We start from the raw sequence: 27306 nt of genomic DNA, 5'->3' as shown, positions 1-27306 counted from the left end.
AATGCACAGAAATTACTTCCCGATATCTTTTTACGCTTTCTCGCGTTCAAAGAAATAAGGAAGTTATTTCTGAATTATTTATTATTTAATTCGATCTTGGAATGTCTTGTTTCTTCACGTTTCTTCTTTATTGTTACTAGTATAAGGTAAGTACATTTTTATATTGCATAATTACTGATTATTTCGTTGTTGGACTAATTATCCACGAAATGAAAATTAGAAAAAAGGTAGGTCACAGAACACTGTCTTTGGGGACTTTGTAACGGCAGTATTCAGCTTTAATTTAATTACATTTTATTTTAATTATTATTATTATTATTATTATAATTTAGTTAATAAAACGTATTTCTGAAACAAATTTTGGATAACAGAGATAAAAGTCAGTTGAGTTATGGTTGTATGTGTCCTAAACTTATTATTTAATCATAATAAAAGTTATTTCCCTTGTCATAAACCTTACCACTAATTATTTGGATTTTTTGTCTACACATGATACGATTTCAGGCTAAATTTCTTTAACAAACGATGTTTATTCATATAAACTAGGAATAAATTAAATCATTCAAACAAATCCGAAAGCTTATGATCAGGAATATAACAAAAACACCTTATATTCTTCATAGCATCCACATCGACAGTACAGTAAAATGAGAAACATTGACTAAGAAAAAGTGCTGAATTTTAGTGAAAATAATCAGTGCTCATCATTGACATCAAAATGCAAAGTTCACAAATCACTTAACTCAGTACGGAAAGATAAAGTACAGGGGCGGATCCAGGAATCAATGTTAGAGGGGGCGTAACTTAGGGGCGCTTGTGCCTGGCCTCCCTCAGAACCAAAAAACATGGATGATTTTAGAGGGGGCGCGTGCCAGGAAAAACTATCTATCAATCCATAAATAAAGACATCATTCTGTGAATGTTGTAGGGAAGTTAGGTTCAATAATGTGTAAATATTAGAATGTTTTAATCAAAATGTCTTTAGCACCAAAACACACTAAATCAGAGTTTGCAGACAATTTTTTTAAAGGTAAACCTGCAAGTTCACAATTTTTTTGTAAAAAGTAGTTCTTCCTAAGCTAGGGCGTAAAAAAAAAAAATTGTGTGTTTCCGGTTACCCGGCCGTGTCTGTTCCGCGCTCGCCGACCGTAATTTTTTTATCCTACCCAAATATTCCTCAATGTCGTCAGACGCTTTAAACGTGTATTTTATTCATCCCGGAAAAATCGATAGAGCGTCTGAGCGCACTGAGTAGGAGTAAGCAGGCGACAGATACAGTGTTCGAAATTCGCGGTAGCCCGATAGCCCGAGGCTACCAAATTTTCCACAGAAACTAGCCCGACCGGGCTACCGTTTTTTTCCTAATGTGATTTAAAAAAAAAAACACATACCAATTAAACGCGTAACACATCATATTTTTAATACGCAAAACCTTATTATTTAAGAACGCGTTCTTCAGGGCGACTGGAACGACTAAGTCGCCTTGACAACGGCGAAGTCTGATTCGCCGAAATTTACGATGATCAAAAAGCTTATTGCTCTGCGATTCAGGGCTCAAGCCATGTGCTGAATGTTTGTTTATTTAATCAATGAATATAATAAACACATGTCAAAATTAATTAACGCCTGAAGTGACAAGTTATTATCGATCAGTTTCTAACCAGTAAGTGTGTCTATTTATAGCCGCAGTCAAACTCTATGACGTCAATAACTCCGCCCATTATGTAAATTAACGGATAACATCGGCAGTTTCGACAACTTTGATGACAATGCAAATCAACAATGCTAAAATAGCAATATCAACATTGATATTTTATTTATTTCGTTTAAATATATTTTATTTATTTGCTGAAATAAAAAGAAAGATATTTAAGTTTTTAATGCGAACACAAAATAACCATTCTATAAGCATCGTCTTAAATGCACAGAAAACAGGTGCCCGTTTACTTCTGACAAATTTAATCAAAGTGAAAGGAAAACTGTCGGATAAAGTACTCGTTGTCAGTGTACAGTACAGTAAGGTTCTATTTTATACCTTTGAATTGCTTTGCCATTTATTTTAAAGAACAATTATAGAAATATTGGCAATATAAACATCGATATATTTTTGTTGTTTCTTCCGAAACTTCAAAGTGAAACTGAAAGTTGAAAAGAGAAAAATGTCATTGCACAATTGCTGGTGGATATCGGATTTGACAAGGATGCATTGGATAACGGAACTTACAGTACATGCATAATTTTTTCCATTTAATAAATGATATGTTCAGAAACTAATAAATGATATGTTCAGAAAATATTTTTCTCTTTTTATCACCTTTTTGAAAACTTTATTAGTTACTGAACTTTGGATGACGACACTAATATATGTATGACTATAATTTATTATTGACGCATTGTTCAGATTGGGGAACATTTATTGAAACTGTATGAATGTGCTTGATTAGATGATCAAAATCGTTGTGGAATCGTATTTAAACTTCCAAAAATTATTATGAACAAGTGATACTTTATAATATTTAAGTTTGGGCTAGTGAAATTGGTTTTGGGCTAGTAAAATTTCCTATCTGGTAGCCCGAATGGGCTAGTGGAATCAAATCCGAAATTCGTACACTGCAGATAATGGCGTCTGCTATTCTGTCACTCAACATAAAGAAATGTCCCTATTACGAGGGCATTCGATGCTTAAGAAGTGTAAACCAAAGCCACCAAATAGGGCAGATTTGGCGAGGTTATAAGCGGAGTTAACTGTTTTGCAGAAAGCTGCATTGTTTTTTAAATGTATGAAAGCAACACATACCCTTTTTGTTTGAATTAATAACATATACTTGTGTTGGAATTGTGAAGTGTGAAATACTGTGCACAGCCTTATCAAGTAACTGGAGTTAGGGCTATATATCTTTGACAAAGCTGCATGAAAGCTAAATGTATATTTTACTGACTCTACATTTAATCCTTTAATAATAATATTTAACATTAAAAACACAATACAAAACATTCATAATTGGCATTTTATTTTTTCCCATAAAATTCCAATTAATTATTATGAATGTTTTGTATTTAATAATATGGGAAATGGAGCATTTGCTCCTCAGGAGCAAATGCTCAGTTTTCGATAATATTTGCAAGAGTGATCAAAATTAGAATACAATGCATTTTTTTTTTTAAATGTAGCATACATGGAGTCAAGGGTTAATGGATAAAATAAGCCTTTCTGATTTCACAGTGTTGGTTTATTGATAGTAATAAAGAAACAAAGAAATAAAAATACAAGTTGTTTGTTTTTAATATTGATCTTTTAGCAAGAAAAATGACAGGATAATAGTACTAATTTGGTGTTTCCACAGACGTCCTAACAGAAACTGACAAACATAAACATGTGCAGCATCTTGTTTCCTTTGGTTTGCTGTAATTGGTTGTATGGGTCTTCATTTAAATATTGTACATGTATGGTCCTGAAAGTGCACCAATTAAATTATTATAATGTTATAAAATATTCAAAACATCGAAAAATGGCATCTTTAATGGCATCATATAGTAGTTGTCAAAGATACCAAATATGTGACGGTATAAAAAAAAAGAAAAAAAAAAGAAGCCTGCCTACCGTCCCTATTTTTTTTTATCATGTAACCTGAAACACACATATTTTTTTTTTTTGGCCTAGAGTCATCATTCACCGTTGCTCTTTTTGTCATGTTTTCTTTGCATGAGTTTAGATGAATAAACTTGTAAACCTATATTTTCGACTGTTTCACCCATATGCATGAAATCAAACCTGATTTGTTTGTACTTGACTCCAAATTCTTACTTTTCAGTCCTACACATTGCAGCTAAATGTCAGATTCCAAAATGGTGAAGTCCACAGATTGGAAAAAAAGTATATCACAGAGTTTGAAGTTACGCAATAAAAAAGAGCGACATGAATTTGCAGATTTAATTGAATCACGTAAGTATAAATCCCATCAGTTGTCAATGAACACAACAAAGAATAAACAATTTTTTGAACAAATTTGGGACTGTTGAAGAAACATATTATGAAAACATAAGTAACATATTACAGTGTGGGTATACCACGTGATAAATTGCGTCATATATGCTAAGTCAGAAGGCAATATTTTGCTCCAAATGAAGACTTAAACCAAAGATAACTTTTCTTTAAGTAAACCTTTTTGAATGAAACAAAGGGCAGTATAAGCCGTGTAAAGAGCCACGCCTTCATTTTATTACCGGAGTTTGATAAGGTGATAAGTTTCATCAAATACTTCGACAAACCTGTTTCCAAAATAATGTTTTGACAGTGCTCCGTCAGACGGCCGAATTGCGAAAAGGTTTGTCGAAATGTTTTAAGAAACTACACTCTCAATCAAACTTTGGTAAAAGGCCAAAGGCTGGGCTCTGTAAGCGGCGTAGACTGCGCTAGGTTTCATTTTAAATGGTGAAGAAATAGGAAAGTTATCATTGTTTTAAGTCTTCATTCGAAGCAAAATAATGCTTTCCGAAGTAGCATTTATGACGCAATTTATCACATGGTATACACACACTGTATTAAACATACTTATTTATACTTGAAACAGTTATGTAGTGGACAAGTGACAGTAAACATGTTGTAGAATCATGATAGTTCATGATTGTATTTGATTATCTTTACCACAGAAAATAAATTGTTTGAGCAAGTGGCTTCTCTCAAGACCAGGAATATGCAGCTCACTGTTGAGACGGAGAGACTCAAGGCAGACAATCTAAGCTTACAGATTCGAGCGGACAGTGGGTAAGAGTGTTACAGCCCTTTCGTTTCATCATAAAGATTAACGCACAAAAAAAGATTATACTGGCTCTTGTATAAATGAGCTGTTTATAGATATATATATATATAGAGAGTGCACTTAACTAATGGTAACCAATTACGCTGTGCTTACCTTCCCGACAATTGCTCTTATTTGGAACAGCACAATCCATATTCTTGCGAAGGATTACTGGGGGTATCGCTATTCTACTGGTGGTGTGTTATAATTATGTTAGAACAAGTATTATTTTATTTCCTTTCTTCGTTGTAATTTAGTATTATTTGCATTTATTTGATAATGATATATTTTCTTTTGGTATATTTTTTTTAATATTGTAAACACTGTTAATGCAGGATTTTTTATTATTCAGAAAAAGAAACAAAACCATCTGTCATATGAGAACTATTTCAGATATATTCAGTGTTTTTTACCTAGAAAAACAGCCCAAATTTGGCCCTTTTCATTTGTTCTTTTTAGCAAAGCATTACAGTGAGCAATGCTTAGTAACATTCATTGCTATACACATATTTAAGCATTGCATTACTGTAGGCAATGCTATATATCTTCCTTTGGATGTATTTTTGCACAGCATTACAATAAGCAATGCTGTTCATCTTCCTTTAGATGTGTTTTAGCATTACATCTAAATATTAAAGCATAACTATATTCCTTCATTCCTTCCTGTAGATGTATCTTAGCATATAGCATTACAGGAAGAAATGCTATATTGTTTATACCTTCCTAAAGATGTATTTTAGCAAAGCATTACAGTGGGCAATTCTATATACCTCCCTTAAGATGTACAGAGATAAACAGACCAGTGTTATACCCCCATACAGTTTTCTTGTTATATATCTTGCAGTGGAGAAGGAGGAAGTCCTGGTGGCAATGTCAAAGTGGCGCTCCTGGAGCAGAGACTCTGGAAACTCAGTGAGGAGCTGACAGAGATGCATAGGCGGAGAGGGGAGGTTGTTAAGTCAAATCTTTGAATTAAATCTCATTTTTTTGGTAAAAAAAACTTAAGGTATTTAAGCAAAATCTTGGGAACTTAAGCACAATAAAGGTTGGTTAAAGCATGTGCTCAGTTTTTAAGCAAAAAGTAGTTGAGGAAAGTCTTATATAGTTAAGCCAAAATTGGGGAAGATAAGCCTAGAGTGTTTTTGAGCTATAAGTGGCTCTATTGCGGTAAGCGCATTCACTGGACCCAGTACAGTGCAAAATTGGAGAGAGGAGCTGGTAGTTTAAGTAAAGTTTAGAGCAGTAAAGATTAGTCTTAAGTACTGTAGTTTGCTTTCACATGTATGGGAAATTATTTCATTGGATGGAAATACTGAAGATATACATGTACTTGCTGTTTGATCTTGGAAGATATGAGGTATTAAGTTTCTGAGCAAACTTGCCTATGTTAGTCATTACAACTTTAAATATAAGGTTATGTTTCCATGAAAAATAAATCTTTTCAGAATGCCCAACAAATCATAGACCTAACTGCTGCCATGAAAGAAAAGGAAAAACAACTTCAAGCAAAAGACAGCAAGTAAGATTTGTTTTATTTCATGTATGTCACCAGGAAAGTATAGGATTATTTTGTCCTGTGTTTTATGTGTATCTGTCACAATTTTGTTTTCGAACAATAACTTTTGAATGACTTTTGAAGTCTTTGAACTTTGTGTACACTTGGTATTGGTAAAGGGGACAACCCAACCTCTAATGACTTTTGGGCTTGAAGGTCAAAGGACAAGGTGAAAATGGTAGGTGCTTTTGACAGTACATTACTCTGATCCACAGAATTCTAGTACAGTGGAAGCTCACTAAACCGGATCTCCACAAAACCGGAATCCTCGGGATACCGGACTTTTTTCAGAGTCCCGATTTTCCCCTTCTATTTTCAATGTAAAATAATCCCCACAATACCGGAACCTCGGAATTCCGGATACCGGACAAAAAATCGAGAAAATTTGTTAGTTGTCAACGTAATTTTACCTCGCAAAACCGGACATATATTTGTTCAAACATGTCAAAATGAGTTTGTGTATTAGGAATTCGCGAATCGCGTGTCACTTTGTCACTTTGTTTTGACAGCCTGTGCGTCGTTAAATATTGCACCTTTGATGTTGTGATAACTCGATAATCGATAATGATGATTGCGCTGTGGATTGACTGCCGCGCGATAATCAAACGTTAATCAAACTTGTGAAAAGAAAATTGATTGAAACATTAATTTGTTTGTTGCAGAAAATAAAGAACTAGAAACGGTTATTAATTGATCATTTTGGAGCGTTGTTTTATCTAAAGACATCTATGAGTGAATCAAATAAGAGCGGTGCGTTAATTAAACTATCAAACATACTTAACCAGCATTAAATTACGCGAGTTGTTTTATTTTTTTAGACTCGGAAAAAAGATGATAATAAATACGCAGAATTATGTTTATCACTTTTGCATGTGCTTTAATCATGTCTCAACCTCCGTCTAAAACTGTATCTGTAATGTACATTGATATATAAATGAATATACATGTATACTCTATGCATTATTTCAAGTTACTTGAACCATCGTTGATGTAAAATAAATGTTATCTTTATGTGTTTTTATTTTATTCCAATTTCCCTTTAAAGGTTAACTCAGTTAATATTTTGAGTAAACTTACTCCGTATATCAAATCCTCACTAAACCGGAATCCTCACTAAACAGGAAATTTTGCCCAGTCCGGACCTTGTCCGGTTTAGTGAGTTTTCACTGTATATGTGTTTTACTTTACACACACATTTCCAGTTTTCAAGTCTGATTTGAAAGACATTGGTTTTGAAGGTGGGGATTAATAGTTGAGTAGAATAGATGACAGCATTGCATATAACAAACAAATTAGTATGAAAAAATATCTGTTCTATATAAACAAATGTTTTACATGTATAATTTATGAAAAATTCAATATCATATTTAAAATAATTTTGTAAAATGTGTGTTTTTCCTCCTGTACTTTCTATAAAAAGATTTCAGTTATGAATTTGAAAACAATGATCATAATAAAGATGTTGTTCAATCTACTATACATGTATCATCATTGATTGGTGGATTTTAGGCTGATGGATGCTTTGGCTGTAGAGAACAGTCTACAAGCAGAGATAAAACATTTGGAGAGAACCATCGGAGAATTGAAGGAGACTAATCAGGTTTATTTATATTGTCTTGATCGTTTTTAAATGTCAAACTAAAATGATATTGTTTTGAATTAATTGAGTAAATAACATACATGCTATATTTTTGAAAGGCTCATCAGGGGATTTTGTTCAGAATTCGAGGGGATTTGAGTCACAAACCAGGGGATTTTCATCATCGCCATTTAGTGCTTTGGCGCGGGTACCATTTCATTTTTTTGACCTTTTGCAACATCCAAAAGTGTTTTATTTACACTTTTTAAGTCACTTATATTTATGAGACACTGTATTCACTGATGAGTGTATGTCATATACAGATATGATTCTCTTGCATAGAAAAATATTTCATAGAAAAAGATATATATATATATGAGAAACAATTTAATAGGCTTATCTTCTTATAATGTTGATAAAAAAACTCTGCCTACTTTCAGAAACGATGACTTTCAGATTATTAGAGAGAATGGAATGAATATTAATATTTTTCATTTCTTCCAATTCCCAAATAGTCACATTTGTTTGCATTTGATCATTACAAGATGTCATTTCATCCCTTTCTGTAATTTGATCATTACAAGATGTCATTTCATCCCTTTCTGTAAAAATTCATTAACATGTTTACTTAATTGTTTTACAATCATTAAAGATATTAAGTGCTCAATTGTGACAAGTTTTATTACTCCAACTTAAATATTGAAAGAGTTATGGCCGTGGTAACATTTGAAACAAATACATATTTTTAATGTTTTTTATAAATCTGTTTAAAACCAGCGGCATGTGGGTGGGATGCGTCAAGTTTGTTGTTCGATCAATAACATTAGAACCCTTTGTCCAATCAGTAGAGTGATATGGGAAATTCATGGCTCTCTTTTTTATTTGTGTAATGTGATGATGAGCTGATAATGGTTAAGTCGAAAATGAATTTTCTGATCTGTCTATTTTTTAATTGCTTCTTTCTAAATGAAAGACAGTTTACTGCAGTTGACACACTATCTACTTTTTAAAAAAATCTTAGAAATTATTATTACAGTAACTGTTAAGATGAGTGGAGGGGTATTTTATTCCGATTTAATACCTATTGTTAAAAAACACTCCTAGGGCTTTTTCAGTTAAATTCCAAGGTGGCTTTGCCTATACCATTTGGGATTTTTTTTGGCCTGCGTTAAGCAGGTGAAACAGACCTGTCTCTTAGGTACAAAAAATTCTCCTAGGGTTCATGACATAAGATAAAACTTTTTACCCCCTAATTTTTGTTTAAACTAGTTTCTTAATCTTGGTTGTGATTTAAGCTTATAGAATCACACTCCAGTCAATTTTTTAGGTAGAAACCAGTCAGATGTCTATTTTTGGATGCTATGAGAATGTTCAAACCCATGACTTTTTGGGTGAGGGGCAGACAACACTCTTGGGGTTAGTAGCAGACAACATTCTTGGGTTAGAGGCAGACACCATACTACTAATCCACTTGACTCCCTTACTTGAGTAATGAGTTATCATTTCAGAAATTCAGACCCCTAATGATGAACACTAGATGCTACAAATGGTGTTTACGTCCTTTGAGTCCACTTGACTCCCTAACTTGAGTAATGAGTTATTATTTTGGACCCATAAAGATGAACGCCAGGCACTACAAATGGCATTCGCATCCCTTGAGGTCCACTTGATTCCCTAACTTAAGTAATGAGTTATCATTTCAGACCGTTAAAGATGAGCACCAGGCCCTACAAGTGTTGTTTGAAGATCTCACGGAGAAACATTGCAAGCTCCAGAGAGACAAGGATGAACTAACAGCGCGATTGGTGCAACAACAAATGGAACAGGCTGACATTTTAAATCGGGAACTTGCCAACTTTATAGAGTGTGTACTGGTTGATTGCAAACAAAAGTTATAGAAGTGCTCTAGGTGAGCTTTTGTGATCGGTCTTTGTCCATCGTCCGTCTGTCAGTCCGTCCGTCAACAATTGCTTAAAAAACATCTCCTTTGAAACTACCTGGCCAAATTCAATGAAACTTCACAGGAAGCTTCCTTGGGTGACCCTCTACAAAAATACAACAAGGGGTCACGATTGATTTGCAACAACAACAACAAAATGGCCGACATCCTGTTTTGCTTTAAAAAACATCTCCTCTGAAACTACCAGTCCAGATTCAATGAAACTTTACAGGAAGCTTCCTTGGGTGACCATCTACGAAAATACAACAAGGGGTCGTGATTGATCTACAAATACAACAACAGCAACAACAACAAAATGGCTGACTTCTTGTTTTGATTTAAAAAAACACCTCCTCTGAAACTACCACTCCAAATTCAATGAAACTTTACAGGAAGCTTCCTTGGGTGACCCTTTACAAAAATACAACAAGGGGTCACGATTGATTAGCAACAACAACAACAACATCAACAACAAAATGGCTGACTTCCTGTTTTGCTTTATAAAAACATCTCCTCTAAAACTACCAGTCCAAATTCAATGAAACTTTACAGGAAGCTTCCTTGGGTGACCCTCTACAAAAATACAACAAGGGGTCACGATTGATCAACAACAACAACAACAACAACAAAATGGCCAAATTCCTGTTTTGATATAAAAAAGATCTCCTCTAAAACTACTAGTCCAAATTCAGTGAGACTTTACAGGAAGCTTCCTTAGGTAACCTTCTACAAAAAAACAACAAGGGGTCACGATTGATCAACAACAACAACAATCTGGTCAACTTCCTGTTTTGCTTTAAAAAACATCTCCTCTGAAACTACCAGGCCAAATTCACTGAAACTTTACAGAAAGCTTCATTGCATGACCCTCTACAAAAATACAACAAGGCATTGAGATTGATCAACAACAACAACAACAAAATGGCCAACTTCCTGTTTTGCGTTAATAAATCTTTGAATCTACCAGGCCAAATTCAATGAAACTTTACAGGTAGCTGCTTTACATGACTCTATACAAATATAAAACAAGGCATTGTCATCAGTAAAAATATGTTTAAATTGCAACATTTATATTAATGCTTTATCACAGAGTTGTGGCCCTTTGCTTAGGTGAGCGTTTTAGGGCCATCATGGCCCTCTTTTCCTAAATTGATGTCTTATTTCTGCAATTTCTTCTCAGAAAAGAAGTCCCTTGATGTTGCTGCGCCTAAAATTGTCTTTTCTTTTTTCACAGGGAAAGACAGTTACGTCTTCAAGAGGAACTGGCCGAGGCAGCTCAAGCAAATGTGATGGTCTCAGAGTATGTCGTCTTCAAAATATTTGAAAGAAAAACATTGACTTTAAAAAGAACTTGCTTGCTTTTAAAGAGTTTAAAATGTGATTAAGGTAACGCTGGTTGTTATTCAACCATACAGTTTGGAATTGACAAATAAATATTTTGATTATATTTTGTCAGTAAAAAAATAGCACATGATTGTACATTATTCAAATGTATTTCTATGACCTAGCCTGACAAAAAAACACCCTTAGACAAGTGACCTGAAGCAGAGTGCATTTTGTATAAGTATGGTTATTTACCTATGAACAGAGCATTAAAAACCATATGCTTTGTCAATAACTGTAGTTTTGTTAAGCTTACATGTCCAAACATACAAAATACGAACTAACTGAGGTTGCAATCTCTCGAATTCATGAGAACAAAGCATGGTCCGCTGTGATCCTGAACATTGTGTCATTGGTGTTGTCAAATCTGTAGCGATGTTTCAATGATCAATTTTAATTTGAAATTGATCTGGTTGGGACTTAAATCGGTAACAATCGATTGTAGCTTGTCATAATAAATAATTTAAAGATTAAAACTACAATTAAGGTATTGCTAAAAATCGATTGTACTATCAGAAATCGGTTACTTGAGTGGAACCGATTATCGATAGTCAAACTGGAACCAATTCCCAACACTACAAACCAGTAAGGTGACCTTATTGTCGTCATTTGTTTGGTTTACCTGAACTTTACATTGGACTTTGTTTGGACATTAACAAAGAGAGGGCTGTATTGTAAAATGTAAATATCTTGCAGATTTAAAGAAAAGCTCATTGGCGTCTAAGACAAAGACCAACACTGGGTCAGTAACTCATTAAATTTTGTTTGACAATGAACTACATTTATTACTCACCCATAATTGTGTTTCAGAGGCGATCGAACATCACGAAGGTTTCCACAGATCTGCCTTCGTGCTACCATACCTACAAAAGCTCAATGTAAACTGGTAAGACTTGCACTTTCTATGTAGATCCAAAAGTCAGTATTGACCAAGAATGCCTTCAGATAAATAATAATTTCATTTCATCCAATAAAAATATTTTTATGCATAGTAAACAGAAACTGTTAACCTATGTCCAGCTTCTTTTCTTGGCAATTGTCACCATTCAATTTTGTGTAAGTAATTAATACAGTAAGAGTTTTTCTTCAAAAGTGTCTTCTTACGTAAAAAGCCGTTTCGCTAGAACGAACACGAAATTGGTGCTTGTCACTAGATATTTGAATGATATGTTAGTGTCCTCTTACAGACGTAAGAAGCAGTTTCGCTAGGACGAACACCAAATTGATCTTTTGAAGAAAAAATGAGTTTAATATTGTATCTGACTTATACGATGATAAGTGTATGGCATATTTTAGTGAGCATAATTACAGATTTATAAATAGATAAATAGAACTATTTTTCCGAATGATAAACATCAGGGCCCAATATCTCGAAACTTCTTAAGTCCCTTAAAACAGGATTAAGCTAAGCTTACTATTTTTGGTTTATAATATTAACTTTTTAAGAGTTTTTATACCTTGGATAGGAATTATCATTACAAAAATCACATTAAACCATTTTTCATTTATCAAGATTCAATTTCAGTATGTATTTGGCTAATTGAAATAAGCTACTTAAGCCTGTTAAGCTTAAGAAGTTTCGAGAAATTGGGACCAGATTATTTTCATGACCTTTTTAAATGCAATGTATCAGCTAGTGGGATAACTCGAAATTCTCGTGCATGGTCCGCTTACAACTGTAAGAAGACACTTTCAATAGCTCTGCTGGGGGTATAGTCATATAACAATGAATTGAATAACTATTTATATCACTGAATTAAGAAAATACTTATCTACTAAGCTTGGTTGCGAAGGTAGCTATAAGCTTACTGCTGGGTACAATTCAAGGGCCATGATTACGAACAGTCAGTTCAGACTTAAGTGGCAAAACTGTAAATCTTCATGTTATTGTAAATTACCTTCATGATGAGCATTCATGATGAAATTTGTTCAGTGTTATATCTATTTGAACAGGACAGTTATTTTAATAAAACAAATGAAGTAAAGTTGCCAGACAGGTTTTTTTAGTTTGATTAAAGCGCTTTTCTGAGGCTAAAACTCAGATGCTGAAGAACAATCGTTCTATTTTAGAGATATTAAGAATGCAGTGGGGCTTCAACCACCTCTAATGCACCAGTCACCACGGCCCCCAGGTCCGGGGAATAGCGGGGGCCTTTGTACTTTCGGTTGAGCCAACCCCGGGTAACCCCGGGTAAAATCTCCGCCCTGCGGGGATGAACTGATGGTCAAATCCCCGCGAAATGCCCCCACACCCCAGGGAGCCTAAGTAAGGCAAATTCCCCACTATATTCCCCACTATATTTTGCGCAAAGACAAAACCACCGCATTCACCCGGCACTGCGGGGTCACCTGAAAGGTAAAAACACGGCCCATTTTCACGGCTATCCCTGGTATACCCCCGGACCTGGGGGGGCCGTGGTTACAATTGACTGGTGCATAAGGTGAGAGCTTAAGGGCCCTGAGTTTCAATTAAGATCGTAGGCAAGTTATGATCACAAATTGCCAGGCGTAACACAATTTGAAGGGAAAAATAGTATTTGAAAGTAATTGTAAGAACATTTATTACATATATTTTGCCTGTAATTTTAAGGGTTTTGCCAAGCTCTCTTGGGTGTCCCTGGAAGTCCAAAGAATTGTTAGGTTTAATACGACTAAGATATCTTACTGAAACAGGACCCTTGCCCCAACATGTTTATCATATCGCCCTCTGAATTTAAAGTCAGTTTTAGTTAAAGTTTTAGAAGTCATAGTAAACTATTATCATTCGCTCTAGTAATAGCCAGGGCATTCTTACTCATACCCGGTTAATTTTCTATTTATTCAACCAAAAAACATCTAATATTAGATTACTGATTTTGACATTCGAATACCAAACATTCGAATGAATATTCAAGTATTCATTTGCATCTGTAGTTACTAAAGTTTGTGTGTAACAAATATGATAAGTCTTAACTTGACCTTTCCTTCTTCCATCTCTGTCTAGGACACCCATGATGGTTAGAAACATTGAATATTCAAATACCGATTTTGACATTTGAATACCAAACGTTTGATCGAATATTCGAGTATTTGTTTGCATCCATAGTTATTAAAGTTTGTGTGTAACTTTTGTCATGATAAATCTTAACTTGACCTTTCTGTCTAGGATGCCCATGATGGTGAGGTTAATGCTGTATTGTGGAGTCCGACAGGCAGTACGTTTGCCACAGGCAGTGGTGGCGTTGATGGAACGATCAAACTATGGAACTACTATGCTGGTGAGACTGGCCAAATTGCAAATTGAATATTTTATTTCTGTGACATAATAACATGATGCCAAACCATCTCTATGCAAATATTTATTTCTTTTAAACCTGACTGGTGTGATTATCTAGTCACATGATAACCCTGGACAAGCCAATGAACATATATGAACAATAAGTAAGGCCTGATGGTGTTTAAACTTTAGGTCTTAAGATAATTGATGAGTCTAGCCAGATGTTGTTGATCTTTCTGGTCATAAGATTTGTAACCGGGGCTCTTCGGGCTTGAGGTGTGGACGGAAGTGTATGTTTTTAATCTCTTTAGGAAAAGGAAAACTAGACATATAACTCTTTTAAGTCTTTAATTTATTCGCTACAACCCCCCTTTAATATCAATTACAACCTGTAATAACTAAACCAATGCGAGATTTAAAACCTTTTTGGTCCTTTGGAGCGAGATGGTGATACAAGGATTTGGGACCCTTCACTAGCTCAACTCCCAGATTGCAATTTAATAGGGTATTAAATATACATACAAATAAACATTGTCAAAACAATATGATTATAATAAATATAAAATGATTCATAAGTTTTAACAATAAAGATATCTTTTGTATGTATTACCTTATAATTTTATAAGAACATGGAAGGGACATAATAACATTATCAAACACGAAACTAATACTAAAGGACATGTAAAGCTACAGATATGTAAAGCTAGGAGCCACATGAAATGATGACAGAAATACTGAATGTAAGTTACTTTAATATAGATTAAAAGCATAATTTAAGTGGACTATTACAGATTGTTGATAAAACTGGCTCAATGGTGTTATATTTCAGGTCAGTGTACATGTAAAGGCATATTGACTGGCAGTAACGCAGGTATAACTAGCCTCGAATATGACCCGGAGGAGAACTATATACTCGGAGCGTCAAACGATAATGCGTGTAGACTGTGGTCAATCGACACCCAGAGGTTATGGGTGAGTGGTTCTTTATATAATAACAAGGTATATAGTCAGTCTTGAATAAAACTCGGAGGAGAGCGCCATGTCTTTGGAGTGATGAACGGTTATGCCTGTTGGCTGTGGTCAATTGCAGACTTGAGAGGTAATATATCTAGCCCGGAATTCACATAACTGGGATTTCCCATGCTGGTACAAATAAAAGGTGAATTTCGAGCTATTGAAAATCATGTAACAGACCAATGACTCTATTGTTTCCGAAGTTACGTGGGTTAACATTAAAACGGTATAATTTTGTTTGTACTGGAGGATTAGCTTGGGAAAACCAGAATATCTATAATTCCGGGCTTAAACTATTGGTATGTGGTCTTTTTACATATCTTAATGTGGGTGTGGCTTAAGTCTTGAATATGACCCGTCATAAACTCATGATACGTCAAGTGTCAAACAGTTGAGTGTGTCAGTCAATACAGTCAGTTGCTGATCAGAGATTGTGGGTTAGTGTTTTGTTTTACACAATATAATATTATCTCTAAAAGTCAGGAATATGACCTAAACAAGAGCCATATATATACGTTTTTTATAGATTCTAACCAATGTAGGCTCTGATCTTGATTTTTTTTAGACTTATTTTGTATTATTGTAGACTTGATGGAATAATATTGAATCTTTATGAAAAGTGTTTATTCTGACCGTTGCAACATGCTTCCCTCTTATCTTGTCCTATAACTGGGAGCCTCGCCATTTTCCATTGACAGCTTTAACTGTTTCTGTGTCAAGAGCTTACAACCTTTTTTTATCATAATCGATAATTCTAAATCTGATCTGATTGGGTTGTGTCAAGTATTGGAACGTCACCATTAGGTGGAGCTATTGAAAGTCAACCAATCAGAATGTACATTTACAACACCCTCATCAAATGGTATGCGATAAAAAAGCAGGAAATGATGAAAGAAAGAAACAATGAGTATTGTATTTTACAAACTAGAAAGCATTTTTAAGCATCGTTGCTTTTAATCAGACAGTCACCAATGCATTTTAAACATTAGCTAGGTTACACTACTAAAATGAAATACATCACTTGCATTGGCAAATGTTTGATTTTTTTTATGGGAAATTTTAACATTATAAATTTGCTTTGTAACCACAAAAATAGTTTTTATGCTTTATGTAACATTCAGTAACAATATTTTACTTATTGTCCAGTAAGGGCAATGGTTAGTGCATGCTTTTCTCAGCTAGGCGACCCGGGTCCGATACCTGACCTGGACGTGACCTGTCAGTTTGGTTTTTTGGGCACCAAGGCGATGACAAGAAGGTTTCCTCTGGGTACTCTGTAACTCTGGTACACAAGCCTACACTTTCCCACAAAATCATAGCAATGAGAGTGATTGATAATATCTTGTAATAAATTGTTTCAAATATGTTGTAAAATAAAAAAAGTTTAAACAAGTTCTTTGAAATATAGAAAGTTTCATAATAACTAAAACATGTTTGAAATAAACGACAACAGCATGATTTTAAATGCACTTGCTTGATTTGGATTCTGACCATGTGATATGTGTAGCCGCAGAGATAACTGTAAAGGTAAGTAATCAGTTTCGCATCTTTAAACCTCGGAATGGAAAGGGACATAATCTTTATTTATCATGTGTGTCATTTTTCAGCTCACATTGACTGGCCATATGAGGAGGGTTTCTTCAGCCAAGTTCCTCAGAGAAAATAGCAAAGTTGTGTCAGGCAGCTATGACAGAACACTCAAAATATGGGACCTCCATACTAAAGCGTGTAGGTTACAAAATCTAAACTTAAGCATGTAGATTCTGTTATCCATACCACGGACCTATAAACCATGGATTGGCAACTCTCCTCTGTTAATGCGATTAGCTCAAACTCACGCATGCAGCGCAATTTCATTCCGAGATCTTATCGTGTGGTCGTTTTCGAGACGTCCGACATCGGCCGAATACATGCATGTAGGAAAACTTTAATTAAAACTAAATATAAATTTAATCAGGAACATATTAGGTCCTGATTAATACTTCGATAATTAGAGAAAATGCAATAACGACAATCTACAAACATATTACATGCGACATGTCGATCGGTGTTAATAATAATAATTATTAGCAGAGCTGGCAGAAATAACCGAAAAACGCCATTTTTCACCAATCGGCGATTTGGCGGAATTTTCCGATATTTGCCGAGTTCGCGTTAAGGATTGTGGGTAAATTATTATTTCTTATCGTTTCACCAATATCAGGCAGTTGCCAATCCATGGTTTGTAGGTCCGTGTCCATACTAAAGCAGGTAGGTTCTGTAATCCATACTAAAGCATGTAGGTTCTGTTATCCATACTAAAGCAGGTAGGTTCTGTAATCCATACTATAGAATGTAGGTTCTGTAATCCATTCTAAAGCATGTAGGTTCTGTAATCCATACTAAAGTATGTAGGTTCTGTAATCCATACTGAAAGATGTAAGTTCTGTAATCCATACTAAAGCATGTAGGTTCTGTAAAACCATATTATAGAATGTAGGTTCTGTAATCAATACTAGAACATGCAGGTTCTGTAATCCATACTAAAGCATGTAGGTTCTGTAATCCATACTAAAGCATGCAGGTTCTGTAATCCATACTAAAGCATGCAGGTTCTGTAATCCATACTAAAGCAGGTAGGTTCTGTAATCCATACTAAATTAAGCAGGTAGGTTCTGTAATCCATACTAAAGCATGTAGGTTCTGTAATCTATACTAAAGCATGCAGGTTCTGTAATCCATACTAAAGCATGTAGGTTCTGTAATCCATACTTTAGCAGGTAGGTTCTGTAATCCATACTGAAGCATGGTGTGTTCTGTAATCCATACTAAAGCATGTAGGTTCTGTAATCCATACTAAAGCATGTAGGTTATGTAATCCATACTAAAGCATGTAGGTTCTGTAATCCATACTGAAGCATGTAGGTTCTGTAATCCATACTAAAGCATGTAGGTTCTGTAATCCATACTTAAGCAGGTAGGTTCTGTAATCCATACTGAAGTATGTAGGTTCTGTAATCCATACTAAAGCATGTAGGTTCTGTAATCCATACTTTAGCAGGTAGATTCTGTAATCCATACTGAAGCATGGTGTGTTCTGTAATCCATACTAAAGCATGTAGGTTCTGTAATCCATACTAAAGCATGTAGGTTCTGTAATCCATACTAAAGCATGCAGGTTCTGTAATCCATACTGAAGCATGGTGTGTTCTGTAATCTATACTAAAGCATGTAGGTTCTGTAATCCATACTTAAGCAGGTAGGTTCTGTAATCCATACTAAAGTATGTAGGTTCTGTAATCCATACTTAAGCATGTAGGTTCTGTAATCCATACTAAATCATGTGTGTTCTGTAATCCATAATAAAGCGTTTAGGTTCTGTTATCCATACTAAAGCATAGTCAGCGATAATTGATTCTGATTTTAAATAGGATGATCATCAGTTAAAAAATGTTATATATATATTCTTATACTGGTTGAATGGATGACATGTTATTTATATAAAACATACTGACGTTTTAACCAAAAACTTGGATATCAACATCTCTTTCTTTCCTGACAATTGTTATGCCTATTAGCCTATAATTATTTTGCTTGTTCATCAAAAGATTAATCAGTTACAATTTTGTGAACATTTGTGTGTAATAATTCTTTTTGTTACAGTGTTCAGTTCTGATTATGAAATAGATGATTGATGGAAATGACCTTGCAGATCATTGCCACTGAACATTTAAGGTTTTGTTCTTCTTTCGATTCCTAATGATATTTAGACACATAATAACAAATTATGAAAAAAATAATGTTACATACATTATGTTTTTATATCACACAGGTATTAAAACCATATTGGCTGAGTCAAGTTGCCATGATTTGGTCACACTACACGGGACGCACATAATCAGTGGCCATTTTGACAAACGTGTACGATTCTGGGACACAAAATCAGATAACAAGAGCAACGAGATTGAACTTCATGGCAAAATTACCTCCCTTGCTTTGTCACCGGGTGAGTCATTACATAGAATATGACTGTTCTGGCATGCATGAGTACTAAGTCCCATAATCCTGGCTCTAATAATAGTTGAGTTATGACCCTTTATGTACTTTATGAAGTTAAATATAGTTAAATATCATTATATTCATGGCTGCTTTAAAGTCCCATCCGAGTCAAATAATGTACTGGATTCCCTAAAAAGATACAAGAACATTTATTGAAAGTCGGGTACATGCTAAGGCCTAAAAAAAAATACATTTGGTTCGGGTTACCCGACCCTACCTACGGAATAGGCGCCGACCCTACCGTTTTTATAGTTTGTTTTTTTTAATTGCTTTTCAATATGCAGTTTAAACCTTAAATGCTTATAAATACAGAAGATAACTTCAACAACATTCTCCAATGATGAAAATGATATATAAAGCCTAATACAAATAATAAATAAAAAAAATAAAAAAAAGCCTACCTACACTACCTATTTTTGAAAAGGATGTAACCCTAACTAAACAATTTTTATTTTTTTAGGCCTATAATAAGAAACATTAGCTCAATGAGCTATTTTCCCGCATGAGGTTACTGGTATTTTCCCTTCAAAGTTATACAAAGAAACAGACTTGAAAGGCAGTACCATTCAAATCATGTATCTTGTCCATTCCTTAACTAAAAGGCAAACTGTTACTCCAGCAATTATCCTGTTTTCTTTTTTCAGACCACACATCATTATTAGTCTGTACCCGAGAAGACACGTTAAAAGTGATAGATTTACGCCAAAACCAGGTTATGTACACACTATGGTGAGTACCAGGAATAAGATACCTTGAATTCCATTGTTTGAATGTGTACCAAACATTTTGCCATTGCCATTTTGATCATACATGTTTTCAAAGCATCTTATACAGTGCTTAAGCTGTCATTGTCTAATACAATGCTATTGGATAAACTACCATCCCTTATACAATATCATGAGACAAGCTGCCATGATGACTCTTCTACAATATTATGAGATAAGCTTCCATCTCTTCTACAATACTATGGGATAAGCTTCCATCTCTTCTACAATACTATGGGATAAGCTTCCATCTCTTCTACAATACTATGGGATAAGCTTCCATCTCTTCTACAATACTATGGGATAAGCTTCCATCTCTTCTGCAATACTATGGGATAAGCTTCCATCTCTTCTTCAATACAATGGGATAAGCTTCCATCTCTTCTGCAATACTATGGGATAAGCTTCCATCTCTTCTGCAATACTATGGGATAAGCTTCCATCTCTTCTACAATACTATGGGATAAGCTTCCATCTCTTCTACAATGTTATGGGATAAGCTTCCATCTCTTCTACAATGTTATGGGATAAGCTTCCATCTCTTCTACAATATAATGAGATAAGCTTCCATCTCTTCTACAATGTTATGAGATAAGCTTCCATCTCTTCTACAATGTTATGGGATAAGCTTCCATCTCTTATACAATGTTATGGGATAAGCTTCCATCTCTTCTACAATGTTATGGGATAAGCTTCCATCTCTTCTACAATGTTATGGGATAAGCTTCCATCTCTTCTACAATGTTATGGGATAAGCTTCCATCTCTTCTAAAATATTATGAGATAAGCTTCCATCTCTTCTACAATGTTATGGGATAAGCTTCCATCTCTTATACAGTGATATGGGATAAGCTGCCATCTCTTATACAATACTATGAGATTAGCTGCCATATCTAATACAATATTATGAGATAAGCTGCCATCTCTTCGACAATACTATGAGATAAGCTGCCATCTCTTCTACAATACTATGAGATAAGCTGCCAACTCTTATACAGTGGTATAGGATAAGCTACTATCTCTTATACAGTGATATGGGATAAGCTGCCATCTCTTCTACAATACTATGAGATAAGCTGCCATCTCATCTACAATACTATGAGATAAGCTGCCATCTCTTCTACAATACTATGAGATAAGCTGCCATCTCTAATGCAATATTATGCGATCAGCTGCCATCTCTTCTACAATACTAGGAGATAAGCTACCATTTCTTCTACAATACTATGAGATATGCTGCCATATCTTATACAGTGGTATAGGATAAGCTACTACTGTGAAATCATTAATGTTCGTGGGCATGAAATTTCGTGGTTTGCCGAAAAAAAAAACAATTTCGTGGGTACTTGAATTCGTGGATTTTCATTTTTGAAAAAAAAATGAAATCGAAGATGCGATCGTCCTAGATAGTCTGCATAATATCCACGCGCTGGCCCGTGATTTCCGTTTTCTATGTCACTCGGTTTATGACACTCGCCAATGTGGTACGACATGCCAATTAGTGCATATAACCATGTCACTTATCGATTTAATTGGGAATAAAGGTATTAAAAGAAGATGTACCCTGATCATAAATAAAGATAGGGGATACCATTGAATGCCAATTAAGAATTTTGCAAACTGTGAAAACACCGAAACGTTGCGTATATTGTCATGTTCGGTGCTTAGTAACCTTCGATGTACTAGTAATCGATTAATTATTTCATTAAATAAAAAATCGAGTATGGACACTCATCACGCACATCTTGTAAACTTGGAGATTTTCATTAACAGCGCACGTTTAAACACGTGCTTATAACTGTCATTTGGTTCATAAAACACATTTAATTGATTTGGTTCATTATTTGTTAAAGGCAGTTATTATATATTAACAGAATAATGATCGTAAGTTATACAGTGAGACAGGTGTAAACACTGTATACTGCGACCTCTGTAAATAATATACTAGAGTATGTATGTAACAAGGCAATTGAAAAAGTGAATAAAGGGTTTATATTTCGTGGGATCTTGAATTCGTGGATCACCCAACCCACGAAAACCACAAACATTAATGCCCCACGAACATTAATGATTTCACAGTATCTCTTATACAGTGATATGAGATAAGTTGCCATCTCTTATGCAGTGGTATAGGATAAGCTACTATCTCTTATACAGTGATATGAGATAAGCTGCCATCTCTTCTACAATACTATGAGATAAGCTACCATTTCTTCTACAATACTATGAGATAAGCTGCCGTATCTTATACAGTGGTATAGGATAAGCTACTATCTCTTATACAGTGATATGAGATAAGCTGCCATCTCTTATACAGTGGTATAGGATAAGCTACTATCTCTTATACAGTGATATTGGATAAGCTGCAATCACTAATACAATATTATGAGATAAGCTGCCATCTCTTCTACAATACTATGAGATAAGCTGCCGTATCTTATACAGTGGTATAGGATAAGCTACTATCTCTTATACAGTGATATGAGATAAGCTGCAATCTCTAATACAATATTATGAGATAAGCTGCCATCTCTTCTACAATGCTATGAGATAAGCTGCCATCTCTTCTACAATACTATGAGATAAGCTGCCGTATCTTATACAGTGGTATAGGATAAGCTACTATCTCTTATACAGTGATATGAGATAAGCTGCCATCTCTTATACAGTGGTATTGGATAAGCTACTATCTCTTATACAGTGATATAAGATAAGCTGCCATCTCTTATACAGTGGTATAGGATAAGCTACCATCTCTTATACAGTGATATGGGATAAGCTGCAATCTCTAATACAATATTATGAGATAAGCTGCCATCTCTTGTACAATACTATGGGATAAGCTGCCATCTCTTCTACAATGCTATGAGATAAGCTGCCATCTCTTTTACAATACTACGAGATAAGCTGCCATCTCTTATACAATGCTATGAGATAAGCTGCCATCTCTTTTACAATACTATGAGATAAGCTGCCATCTCTTCTACAATACTATGAGATAAGCTGCCATTTCTTCTACAATGCTATGAGATAAGCTGCCATCTCTAATACAATTCTATGAGATAAGCTGCCATCTCTTATACAATAATATTTGACTTGCACCCCTCTGACAGAACCAGGATTTGTTTGGTTCAAAGTGTTGGCAGGTGGGTTTGGGGGTACTTCCCCATGAAAACTTTAATAATCTATATTCAAAAAGGGTGTATTTTGGGACTTTTGTAGTTTTTTTCTCCTATATTGAAATAAAAATTGAACTCAGACAAACTTTGGTACCGGGTACGCCAAAACTACCCCCCCCCCTCCCCTCCCGGATCCACTAGTGACTTCAGCTAAGATGGCATGTACCCATGTGCGAGGCCAAGTGGCAATCATATGGTGTAGTGTTTCTAGATAATTATTGAATGATAATTAATAGATTTATCTTTTTCTAACTGCAGTGATGACAATTTCAAAGTGGGCTATGACTGGTCACGTGCGGTGTTCAGCCCGGATGGCATGTACGCGTGTGCTGGGTCCAGTGACGGGACGCTCTTCATCTGGAACATCGCACGAGGCAAGGTGGAGAAAACTCTTAAGGAACACACGTATGTATTGTTGTAGTCGTTTATTACTATACAGAGTGCATATTTAGTTTATTCGGTCATAATTTTTTACCTTGGAACAAAATTATTCGGGAACACGCAAAGTTTTGAAGAGCGGTTTTGCAGGAAGTTTTGGTTAGACGACTCAGACCCATCATATAACAAATTGGTGCTTGTAGATGTTGTTTTTGTTTTTTGGTGTTTTTTTTAAACAAGAGAAAAATATTTAGTATTAGTCTGGTTTGTGCACTTGCCCTCTGGTTGTAATTTAATTTTAAATTCTTCCTGCATACATGCATACTAATAGTCAATACATCATATAATATGATGCAGAAAAATGCAGCTGGTCACATTGGTCTGATGGACACTTTTATTGGGAGTAATTTTGAATGTGTGCATGACCCAAGAATGTTTGTGTATAACAATTTCTACAATTTTTACTGACTTAGTTGTTTTGGATCGAAATAATAAAAAATTGAGAAAATTTCGGACCCAATTTGTTGGACGCTTTTTGAAACTGAGATTGGTCTGGCTTGGTCAAAATCAGTCCAGGCTGGCAAATTGCCAGTTTTTAGAAGCCGTGATCTTATTGCAGATTTGTGCTTGTAGGTGTTATATTTCTTATTTAAAACAAAAAAATAGGTAGGCCTTGTAACCCCACTTGCCCTCTGATTGTTAATTTCAAAACTTCATGCATACATGTACATAATGCTTGCAACATGAATGGTGCAACGCCATTGGTCCAGAACTGGTCATGCGGTGACCCCATATTTTTCAATTTTATATACCTCATAACATATAAGTCTGCCTTGTCAATATATCAAGTATGTGTATGTATTTTCAGGCACTCAATCCTTGCCTGTTCCTGGCATCCAGCTGGCTCGTACATTCTCAGTTCGGAGAAACAGAAGAAAGTTGTTCTATGGTCAGACATCTAGCCGGCACTTTCCTCATCTCACGAATGCTTGGATCAAGCTTTTGACAGCTTCAAGTTTTACATTTTGATGTGTTCAACCACAATTAGGTTTCTTTTTTTACTTTTGACAGCATATGTTTGATTTTCATTATATATTTGTGATATGCATATTTTAGGTTAAGGTAAAGATTTCATAATTTGGTTTTTAGAGTGGCTTTAATCAAAATCCATTCTTTTATAAAAATCAATACTTATAAATACCATTTAATCTGACTTTGAAAACTTACAGAAATCAACACAAGTTAGGAAATGACCCTAGATGTTTTATGAAAACCAACCCTGGTTCGGCCAGTGTTCTCTACAATGGTATTGCCTGAAAACACATCAAATACTTTCACTTGTAATTGTTGGTTCATATTTTAAAGCTGCACTCTTTCAGATTCATCGTTTTGATAACTATTTTAGTTTGCGTCTTGGAATGAGCAAATTTTTGGGTAAATGTCTGGAAACCATTGATATAAGACTGCTGACAAATGATCGGGTCATAGTTTTTCATATTAAAGTTCAAAAACAAATGTTTAATGGCTAAAAGCGTTATAAACGCTCTTAGAAAAATTACTTTTTCTGCATTTTTTTTAAACAGTTGTGATCTGTTCTATTGTGAGTTACATATATCTTATATGAATGAATTAAAAAGGCATTGATACTAAAACTAAGAAAAATTTCAAACTGTCAGTCTGTGAGAATGCAGCTTAAATGAACCAGGTAAAAGCAAAAGTATTCTTTTTTAACATAATATTCATCATAAAAATGTCCTGCCAGGTATGCAAGCTGGTGTTATTCATGTTATTATTTTATTTTTTTAACTGTATATTATATTGTTGTTTTAGATAGATTTTTATCCCCCGCCTATGAAATAGGGAGGGGGATATTGAAATGGCGTTGTCTGTCCGTCCTTCCGTCCGTCCGTCCGTCTTTCCTTCCGTCCGTCCTTCCTTCCGTCCGTCACCTGCGTTTTCTCAGTAACTAGCTGGTATAATTTCATGAAACTTAAAATAAATATGAACCACTATACTGGAATGATGCCCGTCCAAAAAAAAATTTGATTGGTCAATTGTCCTTGGAGTTATTGCCCTTGATTTTTGAAAAATGCACATTCACAGCCATTTCTCAGTCACTAGCTGGCAGAATTTCATGAAACTTAAAATAAATATGAATTACTATACTGGGATGATGCCTGTTCATTGTTTTTTTGGATTGGTCAATTGTACTTGGAGCTATTGCCCTTGATTTTTTGAAAACTCTCATTTACAGCCATTTCTCAGTCACTAGTTGGTAGAAATTCTTGAAACTGGAAATAAATATGAACCAACATACTGCGATGATGCCTGTTTATTTATATTTTGGATTGTGTAATTGCTAAAAAAAATTATCATAAAGTAGTCCCGGTCGATATTTTATAATTTTGCTTGGAAAGGGATAAACCAATGTGCTTATCTTATTCTTTCTGAGATTTTTTTTAACCTTCAAGCACAAACAAGCCATCAAGCACAAATAAGCCATCGTTGGCGGGGGATATATTTTCACTGAAAATGCTTGTATCATATATTTTTCATTGTTTTTGCGTTTTGCTTTGGCTCTGCAATATTTTTATTTGTTATCATCTGTGATATGATTATGATTCAGATTATACTATATCATGCCTCCAACATGTATGACATCATTGGTTAAGGACTAATCATGCTGTGACCCCTTATTTTAACCATTCAAAATACATACCAAAATTTGATTTTGATTAATGAAAAATGGTTAATTTTGATGACCATATAGATAATTCCTATTTACAGTAAAAATTACCTTAAAGAAGTAAACATAACGTGAATTATGGAAAAAAAAATAATGAGCTTTGCTTAATCCATGTATAAGCAACTTAAGAAGTTTCGAGAAATTGGGACACAATGAATGAATGAATCATTTCAAGCAATTGTTGGTGCCTTGATCAATGTAAACATGTTGTTGAAGTGATATAAGTTACTAGGTAATATATATCATCTCCCCCTATATTATAATATTGAAGAGAGATAAATAAATTGCATAATAATCAATTTCTTGTTTTATTTTATTGCAAAGAATACTTATGGCCTAAAGAAAGGAATTAATATGATGCGATTGGGAGCCACACTCTGCTTTGTCACATGTCAAAGGTTGTTTGTCACTCTGAGGTCAAAGTAATCCATTAGCTAATAAAACTATGAGCTATTATTTTGCCTCCCCTTCTCAAGTTCTGTGAAGGAAGACATGACTGGTTTTGTCAGTATTTTTATAATTATTCAACCAATTTTTGTCTGTAGCAGACCTCAAAGAAACTATTTGGAGAAGTTGGTTGAAACTTGAAACATAGATATATGGCAATGCAAAGTTGTGCTCCTGACATAACTGCTAGGCATTTGCTAGTTGCAAAGTTATCTCCTTTTGTTGTTTT

At 34.7% G+C, this 27306-nt stretch overlaps 1 protein-coding gene across 1 annotated transcript; it reads left to right on the top strand.

The window, feature by feature from the left end:
- Positions 1-26929, top strand: LOC128219040 (autophagy-related protein 16-1-like). The gene is made up of 16 exons (XM_052926852.1): positions 1-146; positions 3813-3943; positions 4651-4765; positions 5644-5749; positions 6245-6318; positions 7864-7954; positions 9637-9797; positions 11107-11172; positions 12066-12141; positions 14401-14512; positions 15341-15483; positions 17133-17253; positions 19337-19510; positions 20208-20292; positions 23765-23911; positions 24753-26929. Exons 2-16 carry the CDS (start codon positions 3832-3834, stop codon positions 24844-24846), a joined length of 1677 nt encoding a protein of 558 aa, XP_052782812.1. The 5' UTR covers positions 1-146; positions 3813-3831; the 3' UTR covers positions 24847-26929.
- The last annotated feature ends 377 nt before the right edge of the window (positions 26930-27306 follow it).

Source organism: Mya arenaria, chromosome 15 (assembly GCF_026914265.1).
Source record: "Mya arenaria isolate MELC-2E11 chromosome 15, ASM2691426v1".
In the NCBI taxonomy this organism is placed as follows: domain Eukaryota; kingdom Metazoa; phylum Mollusca; class Bivalvia; order Myida; family Myidae; genus Mya; species Mya arenaria.
The sequence above is the reverse complement of the archived record's forward strand: the minus strand, read 5'-3'. Positions and strand labels throughout refer to the sequence as shown.

Coding starts and splice junctions, on each gene's coding strand:
- LOC128219040 (XM_052926852.1), top strand. CDS start 3,832: ATGTCAGATTCCAAAATGGTGAAGTCCACAGATTGGAAAAAAAGTATA. Junction 6,319..7,863: donor CTTCAAGCAAAAGACAGCAA/GTAAGATTTGTT, acceptor GGTGGATTTTAG/GCTGATGGATGCTTTGGCTG. Junction 15,484..17,132: donor TCGACACCCAGAGGTTATGG/GTGAGTGGTTCT, acceptor GTCATTTTTCAG/CTCACATTGACTGGCCATAT.